Source organism: Balaenoptera borealis (assembly GCF_965194805.1).
Source record: "Balaenoptera borealis genome assembly, chromosome: 19".
Taxonomy (NCBI): Eukaryota; Metazoa; Chordata; class Mammalia; order Artiodactyla; family Balaenopteridae; genus Balaenoptera; species Balaenoptera borealis.
The window spans coordinates 30,176,915-30,193,209 of NC_138878.1; the positions used below are offsets into that span (position 1 = coordinate 30,176,915).

General features: G+C 36.4%; 1 protein-coding gene across 2 annotated transcripts in view; it reads right to left on the minus strand.

The window, feature by feature from the left end:
- The window catches only part of RBL2 (RB transcriptional corepressor like 2), a 54,263-nt gene that overhangs the window by 22,364 nt on the left and 15,604 nt on the right, over positions 1–16,295 (minus strand). For both annotated transcript variants that reach the window (XM_082366613.1, XM_082366612.1), the window contains exons 9-16: positions 10,016–10,182; positions 7,734–7,843; positions 6,914–7,017; positions 5,679–5,816; positions 4,049–4,213; positions 3,419–3,530; positions 572–841; positions 92–372 (exon numbers count right to left, since the gene is read on the minus strand). In XM_082366613.1, coding sequence (XP_082222739.1) covers positions 92–372; positions 572–841; positions 3,419–3,530; positions 4,049–4,213; positions 5,679–5,816; positions 6,914–7,017; positions 7,734–7,843; positions 10,016–10,182 — 1,347 coding nt within the window. The remainder of the gene's footprint in view (positions 1–91; positions 373–571; positions 842–3,418; positions 3,531–4,048; positions 4,214–5,678; positions 5,817–6,913; positions 7,018–7,733; positions 7,844–10,015; positions 10,183–16,295) is intronic.

Below are 16,295 nucleotides of genomic sequence, written 5' to 3' on the forward strand. Positions count from 1 at the left end.
AAACAAAAATATCTCAAACTTTGTTTATCTAACCCTTGTATTTCCCAAGCTCTAGAACTGGTAAGGGTATATTTTTCTTTAGAAAAATTACCTTTCTAAAGAAAAGCGATAAAGAGCTGGTCTTCCTGGGTCTAATGTTGCTGCTGGTTAAAGGTAGGCCTTGTTTCTGCTGTTGTCCACCTGGGGAAATCTGTTGAATGGCCACCTGACCAGGGACTTGCAAGGTCGTTCCTGTCACCTGTTGAGAGCTTAAGCTTCCAGCCAGGGCCTGAGCACTGAGGGGCTGGATGGAGCCAGTCACAGCTTGTGCCTGCCCCCCAACATTGACTTGGACTGGGAAGAATGTTATTCCTCCATTTTCATTGGCAATGCCTAAAATTTGTTTCAGAGAAAAAAAGCATGAGGAAAATGCTTATACTATAAGATTCTCCAGGCAGAGGTTTTCAACTATTTCCCCTCCCAACCCCTTTCCCCCACTCTTCTCTCATATCATCATTCCAGCCAAATCTCGAGTAACTTTCTAATAAGTGCCACAGAGAAGGAACGCAATATTCAACTCTGCCTTCCTTACCTTGTACAGGAATAGTCACTGTTTGTCCATTGTTGGCTGTGACAGTGGCTGTCGCCATGGTGACCAAAGTCTGTCCAGGAACTGGTGTGACAGAAACAGCCTCCCCAGATACATTCTGCACAGGGACAGCATTGACTAGAGGCTGTGGGGGGATGCGGCCAGGGGTCCCTCCATCAGTGGGGCTATCATTCTCAACAAATAGCCGCCTTCTGGTAGAGCTGGCTGTTGGAGAACTGTACCTATCGTATAATGTGGTTGGAGACGTTATGCCTAGGGTTAAAAAAAAAAAAAATCATTTAACTCAAGGAGACAGATCTGACTTCCATCCTAGAAGTGATGTTCACAACTAATTAGTGCTTGAAATACTATATAATCAAAAAACAAAAATTACAGGAGTCACATCATAGCTACATTCAATGAATGAAAATTCAACTGAATACTATTAAGAGCACAATTTAAAGAAAGGATTTTTCTCTATGTGTCTCACAGTGTTCCCTTCTTCACTCCACCTTCTGCTAAATCAAACTAGACTTTGCCCTCCACTACCACAGGGTCCTGAGGACTGAGGGGCAATTTAAATAATTTTCTACCATATTCAATTTCTACAGAACACTCATGTAAGATGTGATTTCACTGTAAAGATACTACTTGATAAGAAGACTTGATGGATTTGATATTACTATGTGTCATCTGTGAGCATTTACCCCCTGTTTTATGCATTTTCATCTTTGCCATTTTTTACATGTAGAAGGTTAGTAAAATTCAATTTGGTTCTTTAGCAAGAATGGACATACATGTTTTGGATTCAGTTAAGCTTAGTTTATTTTTTTTTTTTTAAACAACTTTACTGAGATATGATTCACACATATCTCACCCACTTAAATTGTACAATTCAGTGGTTCTGGGTATATTACTAGCTTTCTAAAATTGTGATAAAATACGTATAGCATAGGACTTGGCATTTCACCCGCTGTTAAGTGTACAGCTCAGCGGCACTGCATTCACAGTGCTGTGCAAACACCACCACCATCTTTTCCAAAGCTTTTTCAACATCCCACACAGAAACTCTGTTAACCATTATAGTTAAGTATTCACAACGCTGTATGAATTTTTGAGAGGCACCCCTTTCCCTCTTCCATGTCCAGCTGTAAAAACTGCACATCACTGGGTTTTAAATATTAAAATCTATGTAGGGAGTTCATAAGAGGACTGACAGGAGTAGTTCTGACAGACTGTGGCTTAACATTATAATTTCCTGGTGATACAAAAGCAAATAAATGTACTAGATTTATATTTGGAACAAAGCTGCAGAGTTAGGAAGAATACATTAATTATGATCCTTATCTCTGGATAAACAACAAGGTCCTATTGTATAGCACAGGGAACTATATTCAATATCCTGTGATAAACCATTATGAAAAAGAATATGTATAACTGAGTCACTTTGCTATACAGCAGAAATTAACACAACATTGTAAATCAACTATACTTCAATAAAATTTTTTAAAAAGTGTTTCAAGGACTTCCCTAGCGGTCCAGTGGTTAAGACTCCACGCTTCCAACGCAGGGGACACAGGTTTGATCCCTGGCTGGGGAACTAGGATCCCACATACCACGTGGCACGGCCAAAAAAAAAAAAGTGTTTCAAATTATGATCATTATCTCGTAAAATATTAAAAGACCTCATGAAAATGGAGAAGTGATAAGTACAAAAAAATGAAGTTTAAAGTCAAGTCCTAATCCATTGATTAGGGAAGGAAAAACTCTACAGAAATAGGACTGAGGAAGACCAGCTATCAGATCTATGGGTCTGAGCGGATAATAAGCAGAAAAATAAACCATTAAGCCATTATGCCTCCTCTTTCAAAAATGAGTAAGTTTTCATATAGATCATCCCTATTCATTGAGTATGCACTGACACAGAGTGATTCCTCATTTTAAAACTGATCTTTCTTCTATAGCCAGTGCTTATCAATTACATTAAAAAGTTGATCTAGAAACAAGAATATCCTTCTAATGGAATCCAAGGATTTAGAACTCTCTGGATTTACAGAATTGCTTTTTTAAAAAGTAGTTTTATCTGAAGTATGTAAACTTAAACGTTGCACCTGGCAGATGTTATAAAGAACTGCCTAAAATGTAACCAGATGAAAAGCAAAACTTCCCTTTTCTGTACCTCAGGGCCAGCAATGCTGTTGTATTAACCAGGGTAGCACTGCTCAACTGACAGGAGTCAAAGCTGAACATGCTTGGGAATTCCCTGGCAGTCCAGTGGTTAGGACTTGGTGCTTTCACTTCCAGGGCCAGGGTTCAGTCCCTGGTCAGGGAACTATGATCCCATAAGCTGCAAGGCGCAGCTACAAAAAAAAAAAAAAAGGCTGAACATGCTCAGGCCATTCAGTCCTCTTAACTCAATGACTCATCTGTACCTAATTAGATCATACACTCTACCTTTAAGAAGATTTTTCTGTTTCTTTCGATTTTAAAAGTAATACATATCTTAAAAAATTTACAGAAATCACCTAGAATTCTATTACCCAACAATAATCATTAATAGTTTGGTTTTTCCATTTCAGCCCTTTTGCATGCTTATAGAAAAAAATACACTTAAAAAATAGGAATCACATTAATATACAGCATTCTATTTTAAAAGACAATTGACTTTTCAACGCATTTTCCTGTGTTCTTTAATATTTTTCAAAAGCATTAACGTGATCCATGTGGTACTATAATGCACAGAATATTTTCTTCTATATACATCCTACTAACTTCACTTGTAGTTTTAGACGGAATTTAAATCTCCAGATGCTAGGCCCCAAAATACTTCCCTTAATATTTTAAACTTACTTCTTCCAAGTCCTCCAGCATCAGCACGAACTTCACTCACCCTTCTGGGAGTCAAAGGGGAGCCAGCAATACAAATTTCATCCGCTCTTTCCAAGTTCTGAGGTGGCATGACCTATTAGGGAATGTTTACACAGGATGCCATTATTCAAAAAAGTATTGTAATTAGAAATATAATAATAATCTAAGGCAAAAGAAAACTATCTTGGCTCATCAGTTATTCCGCCTAAATAAAATCCCCTGTCTTTTCCACTTTCATACTGAAGTTAAAAAAAATTCTGGCAGGCTTAAAAAATTCAAACCTAATAATTGGATACTAAATATAAATTAATCTTCATTACTGATTTGGAGAATTAGACAACCATTTTAAGATATAGAAACCTGATTAGAAAATCAAGAAAGAACACTGAATTCTTACTCTGTCACTGAAACCCTGGGGCAGTCACAAATTATTTCTGACTCTTGGTTCCTCTTAGATATAGGGGTGATTGTACCAAATTAAACCCAGCTATTACCCTCCCATACTCATGAGGAAGATGCTAAGTTTAACTGTGGTCGGTGAAAGAGAATTATGAATAGACTAGATATTGATATACTTTTATCATACAAAGAGGTTAACATCTTTTCACAAACCTCTTCGCATGTAGGAACTCTGTTTTCATTGTCTCTAATTCTGTCCCATAGTGGAGACTCTGGTTTCCACGCCAAATGATCCAAGATCTGTTCTTCAATCTGATTAAGGTGTTTTACCACTTCTCTACAAAGGCCATCTTCTGCTCTAATGAATACTTCTATCACCTGAAATTTTTTAAAATGTCTTGGTTTGTTTAGTAATAATAATTTTTTAACAAAAAAAATTGTTCAAGTGCAAAAGCAAAATCAGTAAACTTATTTAAGTTTTTTTACATATTTATAGAAACAAGTCAATTTATCAAAAATTACAAGTTTAAAGAATAATACTATTTTGAAACAGCTGCTCTTCCTTTCACTATCTTTATAAATAATTATTTAAACTGCATGTATGAATTATATAAAATCTTTGGATAGTGATACATTTCAAAAATCTTTAAATTAAAAATTTCAAAAACCTTTAAAAAACATGCCTTGTCTATTGAGATTAAGAAACATTACTCAAAACTTCATATTTATTTTTTTATAAATTTATTTATTTATTATTATTCTTTTTGGCTGCATTGGGTCTTTGTTGCTGCACATGGGCTTTCTCTAGTTGCAGTGAGCAGGGGTTACTCTTCACCGTGGCGTGCGGGCTTCTCATTGCGGTGGCGTCTATTGTCGCAGAGCACGGGCTCTAGGCGCACGGGCTTCAGTAGATGTGGCACACGGGCTCAGTAGTTGTGGCTCGTGGGCTTAGCTGCTCTGCGGCAGGTGGGATCTTCCCGGACCAGGGCTCGAACCTGTGTCCCTTGCATTCGCAGGCAGGTTCTTAACCACTATGCCACCAGGGAAGTCCCAAAATTTCACATTTAAAAACTCTGAACATTCAGTCTATGCCACTATAAAAATTAGTTTTGACTACTGTAGGAGAATTAAATCCATACACTAAATCAATATTAAGAGGGAAACCAAATCAATGCTATAACTCTGTGCCTCTATATAACATGTGAAAAGAAGTTTTTTTTTTTGAAAGACACTTTCATTTAATTTTCATAAAATAAAAAAGAAGGTTGTGGGGATTTCCCTGGTGGTCCAGTGGTTAAGAATCTGCCTTCCAATGCATGGGACACAGGTTCGATCCCTGGTCGGGGAACTAAGATCCCACGTGCCACAGGGCAACTAAGCCCGTGCACCACAACTACTGAGCCTGCACGCCTCAATGAAAGATCTCGCATGCCGCAACGAAGATCCCGCATGTCGCAACTAAGACCCGACACAGCCAAATAAATAAGTCAATATTTTTTTTAAAAAAAGAAGGTTGCTATCACGATTAGCGAGTGATGTGTTTGCTACTTTTCTAAAACCTCCTTAGCTCATAAAATGAAAGTATTCTAAAAGACTTTATCAGATAAAAGGAGGAATTATATAAAACTTTTACACAGAATAGGTTTATATAATACATTGAAAGAATATATATAGTTCTTAAGACTCCTATTTCTTCTCTGCTCCCCATTTAGAGTGGAAATTATTAAATATGTAATTAAAAATAGAAGAAATGTACTCATATATTAAAATTAATTAGATGGCTAACCACAGGAAGTGGATCTCATCTATAATTTCCTCATCAGTTTCAGATTTTTAAAAATACCTTGTAAAAATGATAAAGTGGCACATCAAATATTTCAGTAATACATGGAAAATTCCCAGGAGGCTTATAAGAAAAAGTGACGACCTCAAGGCAGCAGGCCAAGAGCGATCTGTGGAATGCATCTTGTTCCAGAATGCCCTATTAAAAAAAACAAAGCTTTAACATTTAGAAACCTTTATATATACCCTTCTGTATGTTTTCAAAATAAAAAAATTGTCCTAAAACAGCCTTTTAAATTCCTACATCCATATATAGCCATATACTATTTTTATTGAAGTACAGTTGATTTACAATATTATATTAGTTTCAGGTATACAGCCTAGTGATTCAGTATTTCTGCAGATTATACTCTAAATAAAGTTATTACAAGATAATGGCTATAATTGACTGTGCTATACAATATATCCTTGTTGCTTATCTATTTTTATACATAGTAGTTAGTATCTGTTAATCCCATACGCCTAATTTGCCCCTTCCCCCTTCCCTCTCCCCTTTGATAACCCAAGTTTGTTTTCTATATATTTGAGCCTGTTTCTGTTTCGCATATTTTTTAGATTCCATATGTAAGTGATATCATACTGTATTTTTCTTTCTCTGTTTGATTTATTTCACTAAGCATAATATTCTCTAGGTCCATCCATGTTGCTGCAAATGGCAGAATTTCACTCTATTTTATGGCTCAGTAACATTCCATTGTATACACAGCCATATTTTTATATAGAATAAGATAAGTGTAAATAGTTACAAGGAGTTAGAACAATTATTTGTCAATTTTACAATTTTCTCTAAAATGTTATTTAAAAATTAATTTTAAAAAAAATTATTTTTATTGATGTCATTAAAAGTAATATCACTTGTACAATCTAGAAAAATTATCTTAGCCAAAGATCAATGGTTGAATATTTATGTTAAATTCCTATATAGTCAATACTCAATTTATTCTATACATGGTTTGAATTAAAACTCTATGTTATTTAAAAACCTCAATTAAGGTTAAGTCTGAATGTTTTAATCCTTGACTACAGAGTCTTACTACCCACAGAAACTGCTGCAATGAGAAACACTAAGCGGGGGACTGGAGGTAAGAGGACTCAGAACACAAGTTTCCTTAGATGCCAATCTTATTCCCTCAAAGCCATATATTATTTTTTCAATAATGGCTTTTTTTTTGGTGGGTGGGGCTGAAAGGAAACTACATTTTATTGTGGTGCTCAGTACATTAGCTATTTACTCACAGATAAATCCATGTCTCCCAGTCGTTTTTGTTCCTGCTCAATAACAGATTCTAATACTTTATAGTAAAGCATCTCTGCAAAACGAAAATGTTTGCTGGCAATTTCTGCATAAATAATAGAAAACACAAAAATCACATGCAAAGAACATAAATATTGTGGAAAGTGAGGGTCCATCCCAACCCCTACCGCAGAATAAAATTTAAAAACCAACCCAACACTTCATATACACGCACTTCCTACAGTTGCTATTTCAATCATCCCTAAGATTCCTTAATTTCTTCTTCATGGTAACACTGAAATTTTTCTAAAATTGTGAAATGAAATTTGCACATAAAAACTGCCATAGCACTCCATCAAGATTCACACTTTTTTTTTTTTTTTTGGTATTTTGAATAGAGCAGCTCTATGCTAAGAGGTATGTAATTGGTTTATTATTCCACTCCTACTTGGTATTCATACTTCATGACATCAAACAACTCCAATGGGTCTGGGCATGTAAAAACTATTATATTCTGTCCTTGTTCTTAACATTTTGAAGAATCACTATAGTTCTATACTGAAAATCCAGTCTACAAATGAAAACCAAAGATTTTTTTAAAGTGCCAGAAGTCCAACATAATAAAGATTATCAGTCTAAAATTTCTCTCTTATTGAGAATGGCCCAGAAATCAGTTGGTTGACAGAAAAGTTGGACATCCATGTCCTGGCCCTCAGTCTAAAGTCAAATTTTTTCTTCATATTTCTGACTCGGTTTCCAAGAAAGGAATGCATGTAGTTAAATTTCAAAGATGAGAACAATATAGATAATATTAAGACTTACCTTTAGCACAATTACTGATATCCTCATCTGGCTGGGAATGCTGAGAATATATTTCATACATTTCTTTCAATCTGTTGGCTATAGCCTGGGTTGGATCTCTGGAACACGTCCTAAAAAAATAAGAAGAAATTATCTGATTTAAAGGCTTTGTCAAGTCACAAAGTGATAAACTATTTACAACTCTGTAATTTCAGAGTAATTTTAACCTGTACATATAAAATACTTCAAACAGAAACTATACACTTCCCTATTAATCCAGGAGATCCCATAATTCCTTATCAAAGGTGTTAGTATTACCATTTGAATGAAAAAATATTTCTTTCATGGAGCTGTACCTTTTACTGCAGTTAAGTTTAGCAACTTTGACCGGTGCCTATTTGATGTGCGTGACCCACCGAGCCTACACATCTGCAATCACTGATGACAAACAAAATTGCCCTCAACTGTTTCCCTAGAGGGCAGTACAACTCTTATTAAGAACTCCTAGAAGAAAATGGAATGAAGGGTATATGATCTATACTACAACAAACTTACATAAATCATTACTGGCATTCTACATTTTTTCCTCCAAAATGAAGTTTATTTCATTGATTTTTTTTTTTTTTTTTTTACTGGAAAGTCAATATATGTTCAATGCAGAAGCATAATACAGATGATCACCATGTGGGCTTTTGTAACAACTATGTCTTTATCTCGATCATAAACATAAATATTCTCTGTAAAAATGCAGCAAGTTTAGAAAATTATAAAGGAAATATAATCAATTATAATCCTGGTAGAGATGGCTACTGAATATCATATGCAAGCAGAATGTTATTTATGAACATACACACAGGTTACAAAAACAGGACCCTTTGGTTCTACCTAGTATCTACTGGCAATATTTAACTCCACTAATGGTTATTTAAGATTAAAGAAGCTGTTACTCCTAGTTAGAGACTGTAAAGAGATCTGGAAGACATAACAGTTAAGACAGGCTTCTAAAATATATTTATAAAATGCTTCTGAATTCTAGGTAAACAAGGTCCATCTGAGAAATATGACTTAGGAAGAGGCCATACAGACAAACCCTGTTGGGTGTCAATCACAATCAAGTTTATGAATAAAGTAGACTTCATGAAAATGTACAGGAAAATTAGTCAGCCTTGGTATTTAATGAGTCTAGCTATGAGTGGGAAATTATGGTATGTTTATACAGGGCTTTCTTACACCATACCACCAGAAATCAAATTGGCTCCTATAGAGTCTACATCATTAAATCATAAATTTTTAGGAACAGGAGCAGTCTTGGAGGTAATTTTGTCAAATAAATTTACCAAAAATTATGCACAGGTAATGAAATTCAGTCTATTGTGTTTTTCACTAACGCTCCCTGATATTCCTACTAGTATCAGACAGATCAAAGGAACTAAAGGTAGTTGACTTCCTTTTCAGGCTAAGGGTGTTTTATAAAACTTAGAAAGTTACAGTGGTTTTACATTGGTTATGAAGCTAACTGGCTATCTTTTCAAATCTGACCAACCCTTCAGAAATTTGCTCAGGTCCAATCCTCTTCCTGAAGCCCTTTGACAAACATCCATCTTTACAGATCCCCCGCTTCCCTGAAATCTTAAGAGAGAACAACTGGCAATAGATAGTTTGGTGCTTTATTCCACAGTGTCTAGTGTTATTAGTGACTATCTCCTGAACTATGTTAAAAAAAATCTGAGAGGTATGGACTGAATGTTTGTGTTGCCCCCCTCCTTACCCCTTGCCCCAAATTCATATGTTGAAATCTAATCCCCAATGTGATGGTGTATGGAGGTGGGGCATTTGGGAGGGATTAGGTCATGAGGGTGGAGTCCTCATGAATGGAATTAGAGCCCTTATAAAGGAGACCCTAGAGAGCTCCTTTGCCTCCTTCTGCTACATGAGGACACAGCAAAAGACAGCTATCTATGAACCAGGAAGCAGTCCTCACCAGACACTGAATCTGTTAGCACCTTGATCTTGGACTTCCAGCCTCTAGAACTGTGAGAAATTTATTTCTGTTGTTTATAAGCAGTCTACCATATTCTGTTATAGCAGCCCAAGAAGACTAAGATACTGAGAAAAAAAGGGTCATTTTCTATTCATATGTTTTATATTGCTATGTCCTCTAAGGACTAACAACAGAACTGAGCATGCAATTGATATAAAATTATCAATGGGTGAATTAAGGCACAAAGGGTGAAAAATTAAAATAGAAAATTGGAAAACAGTCAACAACCAAATCTTAGAAGGCAAGAAGGGCTCAAACTAACCTTAGAATCTGTTCCAGTTTCTCACTTGGTGCATTCCTGAGGCCTGTGAGCATGGTGTGAAGACGACTCAAGCTATGTGTAGCTGTAGAAACTGGAGTCACACAAGGGCTGTTACCCTTAATGTACCTCACACCAGTAAGTGGGGTAGAGATCCTAAGTGCTTTAGACTACAGAGGAGGAAAAAGAACATTATTTTAGGTCAAAAAGACCTAAATTACTTTCAGTTACTTCATGAATGGGAATTTCAAGCTAATCAGAACTTTATATTATCAATAAATATTAGTGATTTCTGTCACCATTCTTGGAATTTAAACGTTACACCACCAAGAGCCACCACTATCCATGTGAAATTGTGTGAAAGGACAATCTGCACTTTAGCCAACTAAGAAGTTTGTCTCTTAAAAGTTAAATGTTTATGGGAATTCCCCGGCGGTCCAGTGGTTAGGACTCCACACTTTCACTGCCGAGGGCCCAGTTTCAATCCCTGGTCAGGGAACTAAGATCCCACCAACCACACTGGGTGGCACAGCCAAAAAAAAAAGTAAAAATTAAAAAAAAAAGGTTAAATGTTTAAGATAAGGCATAGTTCCCTATTATTCCTCCTTCAAAACTTAAGCTTGAAGGCAAAAATAAGCATGAAAATATTAAGGCTATCTCTGACAAACAGAATTTCACCGTTCCCATCTACTGCTATTTTTGTAATTACTCAAAGACTGACAAAAGAAAGCTGAGAATAAATCTGGCCCAAATGAAATCCATGATTTAACAAAAGCTCATCTAAATAATCAAATTTGGACTGCCCTGGTGGCACAATGGTTAAGAATCCGCCTGCCAATGCAGGGGACATGGGTTCAAGCCCTGGTCCGGGAAGATCCCACGTGCTGCGGAGCAACTAAGCCCGTGAGCCACAACTACTGAGCCTGTGCTCTAGAGCCTGTGAGCCACAACTACTGAGCCCACGTGCCACAACTACTGAAGCCCGCGCGCCTAGAGCCCATGCTCCACAACAAGAGAAGCCACCACAATGAGAAGCCCGCAAAATGCAAAAAAGAGTAGTCCCAGCTCGCCACAACTAGTGAAAGCCCACGCGCAGCAACAAAGACCCAATGCAGCCAAAAATTAATTAATTAATTAATTTATAAAAAAATAAAAAATAATCAAATTTGCTTCACAGAGAGGATAAAACAAGCATTCTTAGATGCAGAATACAACCTGATGCAGAATAGCCTTCTTCAGTCTTCTTGCCCTTCTTTACCTTTAGTTACTAGAACCTATCACAGTTTTTCCCCCCGAAGCAGACAGATCTTCAGAGAAATAAGTTTAAGTGAAATTCTTGAACACAAATATGAAAAAGATATAACTTAACGTCAAGAATTTAAGCATGAATACATAGGCTATAAATTTAAGAAAACTGAAATCGTATCAAGTATCTTTTCTGACCACAATGCTATGAGACTAGATATCAATTACAGGAAAAGATCTGTAAAAAATACAAACACATGGAGGCTAAACAATACACTACTAAATAACCAAGAGATCACTGAAGAAATCAAAGAGGAAATAAAAAAATACCTAGAAACAAGTGACAATGAAAACACGACGACCCAAAACCTATGGGATGCAGCAAAAGCAGTTCTAAGAGGGAAGTTTATAGCAATACAATCCTACCTCAAGAAACAAGAAACATCTCAAATAAACAACCTAACCTGACACCTAAAGCAATTAGAGAAAGAAGAATTAAAAAACCCCAAAGTTAGCAGAAGGAAAGAAATCAAAAAGATCAGATCAGAAATAAATGAAAAAGAAATGAAGGAAACGATAGCAAAGATCAATAAAACTAAAAGCTGGTTCTTTGAGAAGATAAACAAAATTGATAAACCATTACCAAACTCATCAAGAAAAAAGGGAGAAGACTCAAATCAATAGAATTAGAAATGAAAAAGGAGAAGTAACAACTGACACTGCTGAAATACAAAGGATCATGAGAGATTACTACAAGCAACTATATGCCAAAAGAATGGACAACCTGGAAGAAATGGACAAATTCTTAGAAATGCACAACCTTCCGAGACTGAACCAGGAAGAAATAGAAAATATGAACAGACCAATCACAAGCACTGAAATTGAAACTGTGATTAAAAATCCTCCAACAAACAAAAGCCCAAGACCAGATGACTTCACAGGCAAATTCTATCATTTAGAGAAGAGCTAACACCTATCCTTCTCAAAATCTTCCAAAATATACCAGAAGGAGGAACACTCCCAAACTCATTCTACAAAGCCAGCTCCACCCTGATACCAAAACCAGACAAAGATGTCACAAAGAAAGAAAACTACAGGCCAATATCACTGATGAACATAGATGCAAAAATCCTCAACAAAATACTAGCAAACAGAATCCAACAGCACATTAAAAGGATCATACACCATGATCAAGTGGGGTTTATCCCAGGAATGCAAGGATTCTTCAATATACGCAAATCAATCAATGTGATACACCATATTAACAAACTGAAGGAGAAAAACCATATGATCATCTCAATAAATGCAGAAAAAGCTTTCAACAAAATTCAACACCCATTTATGATAAAAACCGTCCAGATAATAGGCATAGAGGGAACTTTCCTCAACATAATAAAGGCCATATATGACAAACCCACAGCCAACATCGTCCTCAATGGTGAAAAACTGAAACCATTTCCACTAAGATCAGGAATAAGACAAGGTTGCACACTCTCACCACTATTATTCAACATAGTTTTGGAAGTTTTAGCCACAGCAATCAGAGAAGGAAAAGAAATAAAAGGAATCCAAATGGGAAAAGAAGAAGTACAGCTGTCACTGTTTGCTGATGACATGATACTATACATAGAGAATCCTAAAGATGCTAGCAGAAAACTACTAGAGCTAATCAATGAATTTGGTAAAGTAGCAGGATACAAAATTAATGCAAAGAAATCTCTTGCATTCTTATACACTAATGATGAAAAATCTGAAAGTGAAATTAAGAAAACACTCCCATTCACCACTTCAACAAAAAGAATAAAATATCTAGGAATAAACCTACCTAAGGAGACAAAAGACCTGTATGCAGAAAATTATAAGACACTGATGAAAGAAATTAAAGATGATCCCAACAGATGGAGAGATATACCATGTTCTTGGATTGGAAGAATCAATATTGTGAAAATGACTCTACTACCCAAAGCAATCTACAGATTCAATGCAATCCCTATCAAACTACCAATGGCATTTTTCACAGAACTAGAACCAAAAATTTCACAATTTGTATGGAAACACAAAAGACCCCGAATAGCCAAAGCAATCTTGAGAAAGAAAAACGGAGTTGGAGGAATCAGGCTCCCTGACTTCAGACTATACTACAAAGCTACAGTAATCAAGACAGTATGGTACTGGCACAAAAACAGAAATATAGATCAATGGAACAGGAGAGAAAGCCCAGAGATAAACCAATGCACATATGGTCACCTTATCTTTGATAAAGGAGGCAAGAATATACAATGGAGAAAAGACAGCCTCTTCTATAAGTGGTGCTGGGAAAAATGGACAGGTACATGTAAAAGAATGAAATTAGAACACTCCCTAACACCATACACAAAAATAAACTCAAAATGGATTAAAGACCTAAATGTAAGGCCAGACACTATAAAACTCTTAGAGGAAAACATAGGCAGAACACTCTATGACATCAATCACAGCAAGATCCTTTTTGACCCATCTCCTAGAGAAATGGAAATAAAAACAAAAATAAACAAATGGGACCTAATAAAACTTAAAGGCTTTTGCACAGGAAAGGAAACCATAAACAAGATGAAAAGACAAGCCTCAGAATGGGAGAAAATATTTGCAAATGAAGCAACTGACAAAGGACTAATCTCCAAAATTTAGAAGCAGCTCATGCAGCTCAATATCAAAAAAACAAAGAACCCAATCCAAAAATGGGCAGAAGACCTAAATAGACATTTCTCCAAAGAAGACACACAGATTGCCAACAAACACATGAAAGAATGCTCAACATCATTAATCATTAGAGAAATGCAAATCAAAACTACAATGAGATATCATCTCACACCGGTCAGAATGGCCATCATCAAAAAATCTAGGAACAATAAATGCTGGAGAGGGTGTGGAGGAAAGGGAACACTCTTGCACTGTTGGTGGGAATGTAAATTGGTACAGCCACTATGGAGAACAGTATGGAGGTTCCTTAAAAAACTAAAAATAGAACTACCATACGACCCAGCAATCCCACTACTGGGCATATACCCTGAGAAAACCATAATTCAAAAAGACTCATGAACCAAAATGTTCATTGCAGCTCTATTTACAATAGCCAGGACATGGAAGCAACCTAAGTGTCCATCAACAGATGAATGGATAAAGAAGATGTGGCACATACATACAATGGAATATTACTCAGCCATAAAAAGAAACGAAATTGAGTTATTTGTAGTGAGGTGGATGGACCTAGAGTCTGTCATACAGAGTGAAGTAAGTCAGAAAGAGAAAAACAAATACTGTATGCTAACACATATATATGGAATCTGAAAAAAAAAAAAAAAAGAAAATGGTCATGAAGAACCTAGGGGCAAGACGGGAATAAAGACACAGACCTACTAGAGAATGGACTTGAGGATACGCGGATGGGGAAGGGTAAGCTGGGACAAAGTGAGAGAGTGGCATGGACATATATTTACTACCAAATGTAAAATAGCTAGCTAGTGGGAAGCAGCAGCATAGCACAGGGAGATCAGCTGGGTGCTTTGTGACCACCTAGAGGGGTGGGATAGGGAGGGTGGGAGGGAGGGAGACGCAAGAGGGAAGAGATATGGGGACATATGTATATGTATAACTGATTCACTTTGTTATAAAGCAGAAACTAACACATCATTGTAAAGCTATTATACTCCAATAAAGATGTTAAAAAAAGAAATACATAGGCTAATAAAATATCTTTTCTAATTTTTCCAACAAACTCTGAAAGGTTAAGATAGCTAAAGAGTTTTTTACTATTCAAAATAGACTATATTTCCCTATGTATTAAATGTGCTTATTCCCGAGATAGTTGTAAAAACACCCAGCAATTTTTACCTGGCAACAGAACTATTCGTTTCATGAGATACAGAAAACCACAGAAATTCACCATACAGAAATAAATCTATATGCTTTCTCTGTGAATTAAACAAGAGTAGAGCCAAGACTTTCACTTTGTTTCAAAGAAATTAATTCTGTAATTATTTTTAGGTCAATAAGATGATCTAGGTAGATTAACTACATTCAGAAGATTTGTCCCTGTATTTAACAGCTTTTCTTACAGCCATCTTCTTCGTTGTATATGAACCAGTGCCTTGCTGGGAGGAGAAGCAACAGCAGCCAGCAGCATCTCACCATGTGGCCCACAGGTAGCAGCGTTTCCACAAGGGAAACGACATACGACGACCACAAACAACTTCCTGCCCGTAGTCCTCAAGGTCAGCATGGGGCTTCTTGGTAGCCCTGTTTAAGTTCTTAGCTTAAAGCTTCCTGTGCATTCTGATCAAGAAGAGTCTCTCTTTAACTCCTTAGACCTCTTTTACTGTCTATCGACTCATACTACTAGGTAACCTCTCTTAATTCCATGGCTTTAAAAGCCATCTGTATCCTAATGACACTATATATATCCTAAGGGTATATATATATATATATATACAGCCCTTACTTTTGCTGTGAGCACTAGTCTTGTATCTCTAAACAGCCTACTTAACTCCTCTACTAGAATATTTAAAAGACATCTCACCCTCAACGTGCTCATAACTCTAACTCTTGATTTTTGCCCCGCTAGATTTGTTCTTTCCCCTCAATAAATGTCAAAAGTAAATATTTATGGAATGCCTACAAGCACTGAATACAACACTGGTCATAGACCTCATGAAGCTTATATTCTAATGCAGGGAGACAGATAATAAACAATCCATCTATCCTTCCTTCCTTTCTTCCTCTCTCCCTCTCTTCCTCCCTCTCTTTCTCTCCTTCTCTCTGTCTCTTTCTTTCTATGTACCTATTATCTTCAGACAAACAATTTTTTCTTTCTACCTACCTACCTACCAACCATCAGACGCTGATAAATACTAACAGGAACACTAATGGCAGAGTAAGGGGGAAAGCAAGTCCTGAGGTAGGGGAGGATGCTGGTGGTTATTATTTTATATAGTAGTCAGGTTATCAGAGATCTGAAGGAAGCGAGGAAGTAAACCACATGAGTATCTTGAAGAAACATGCT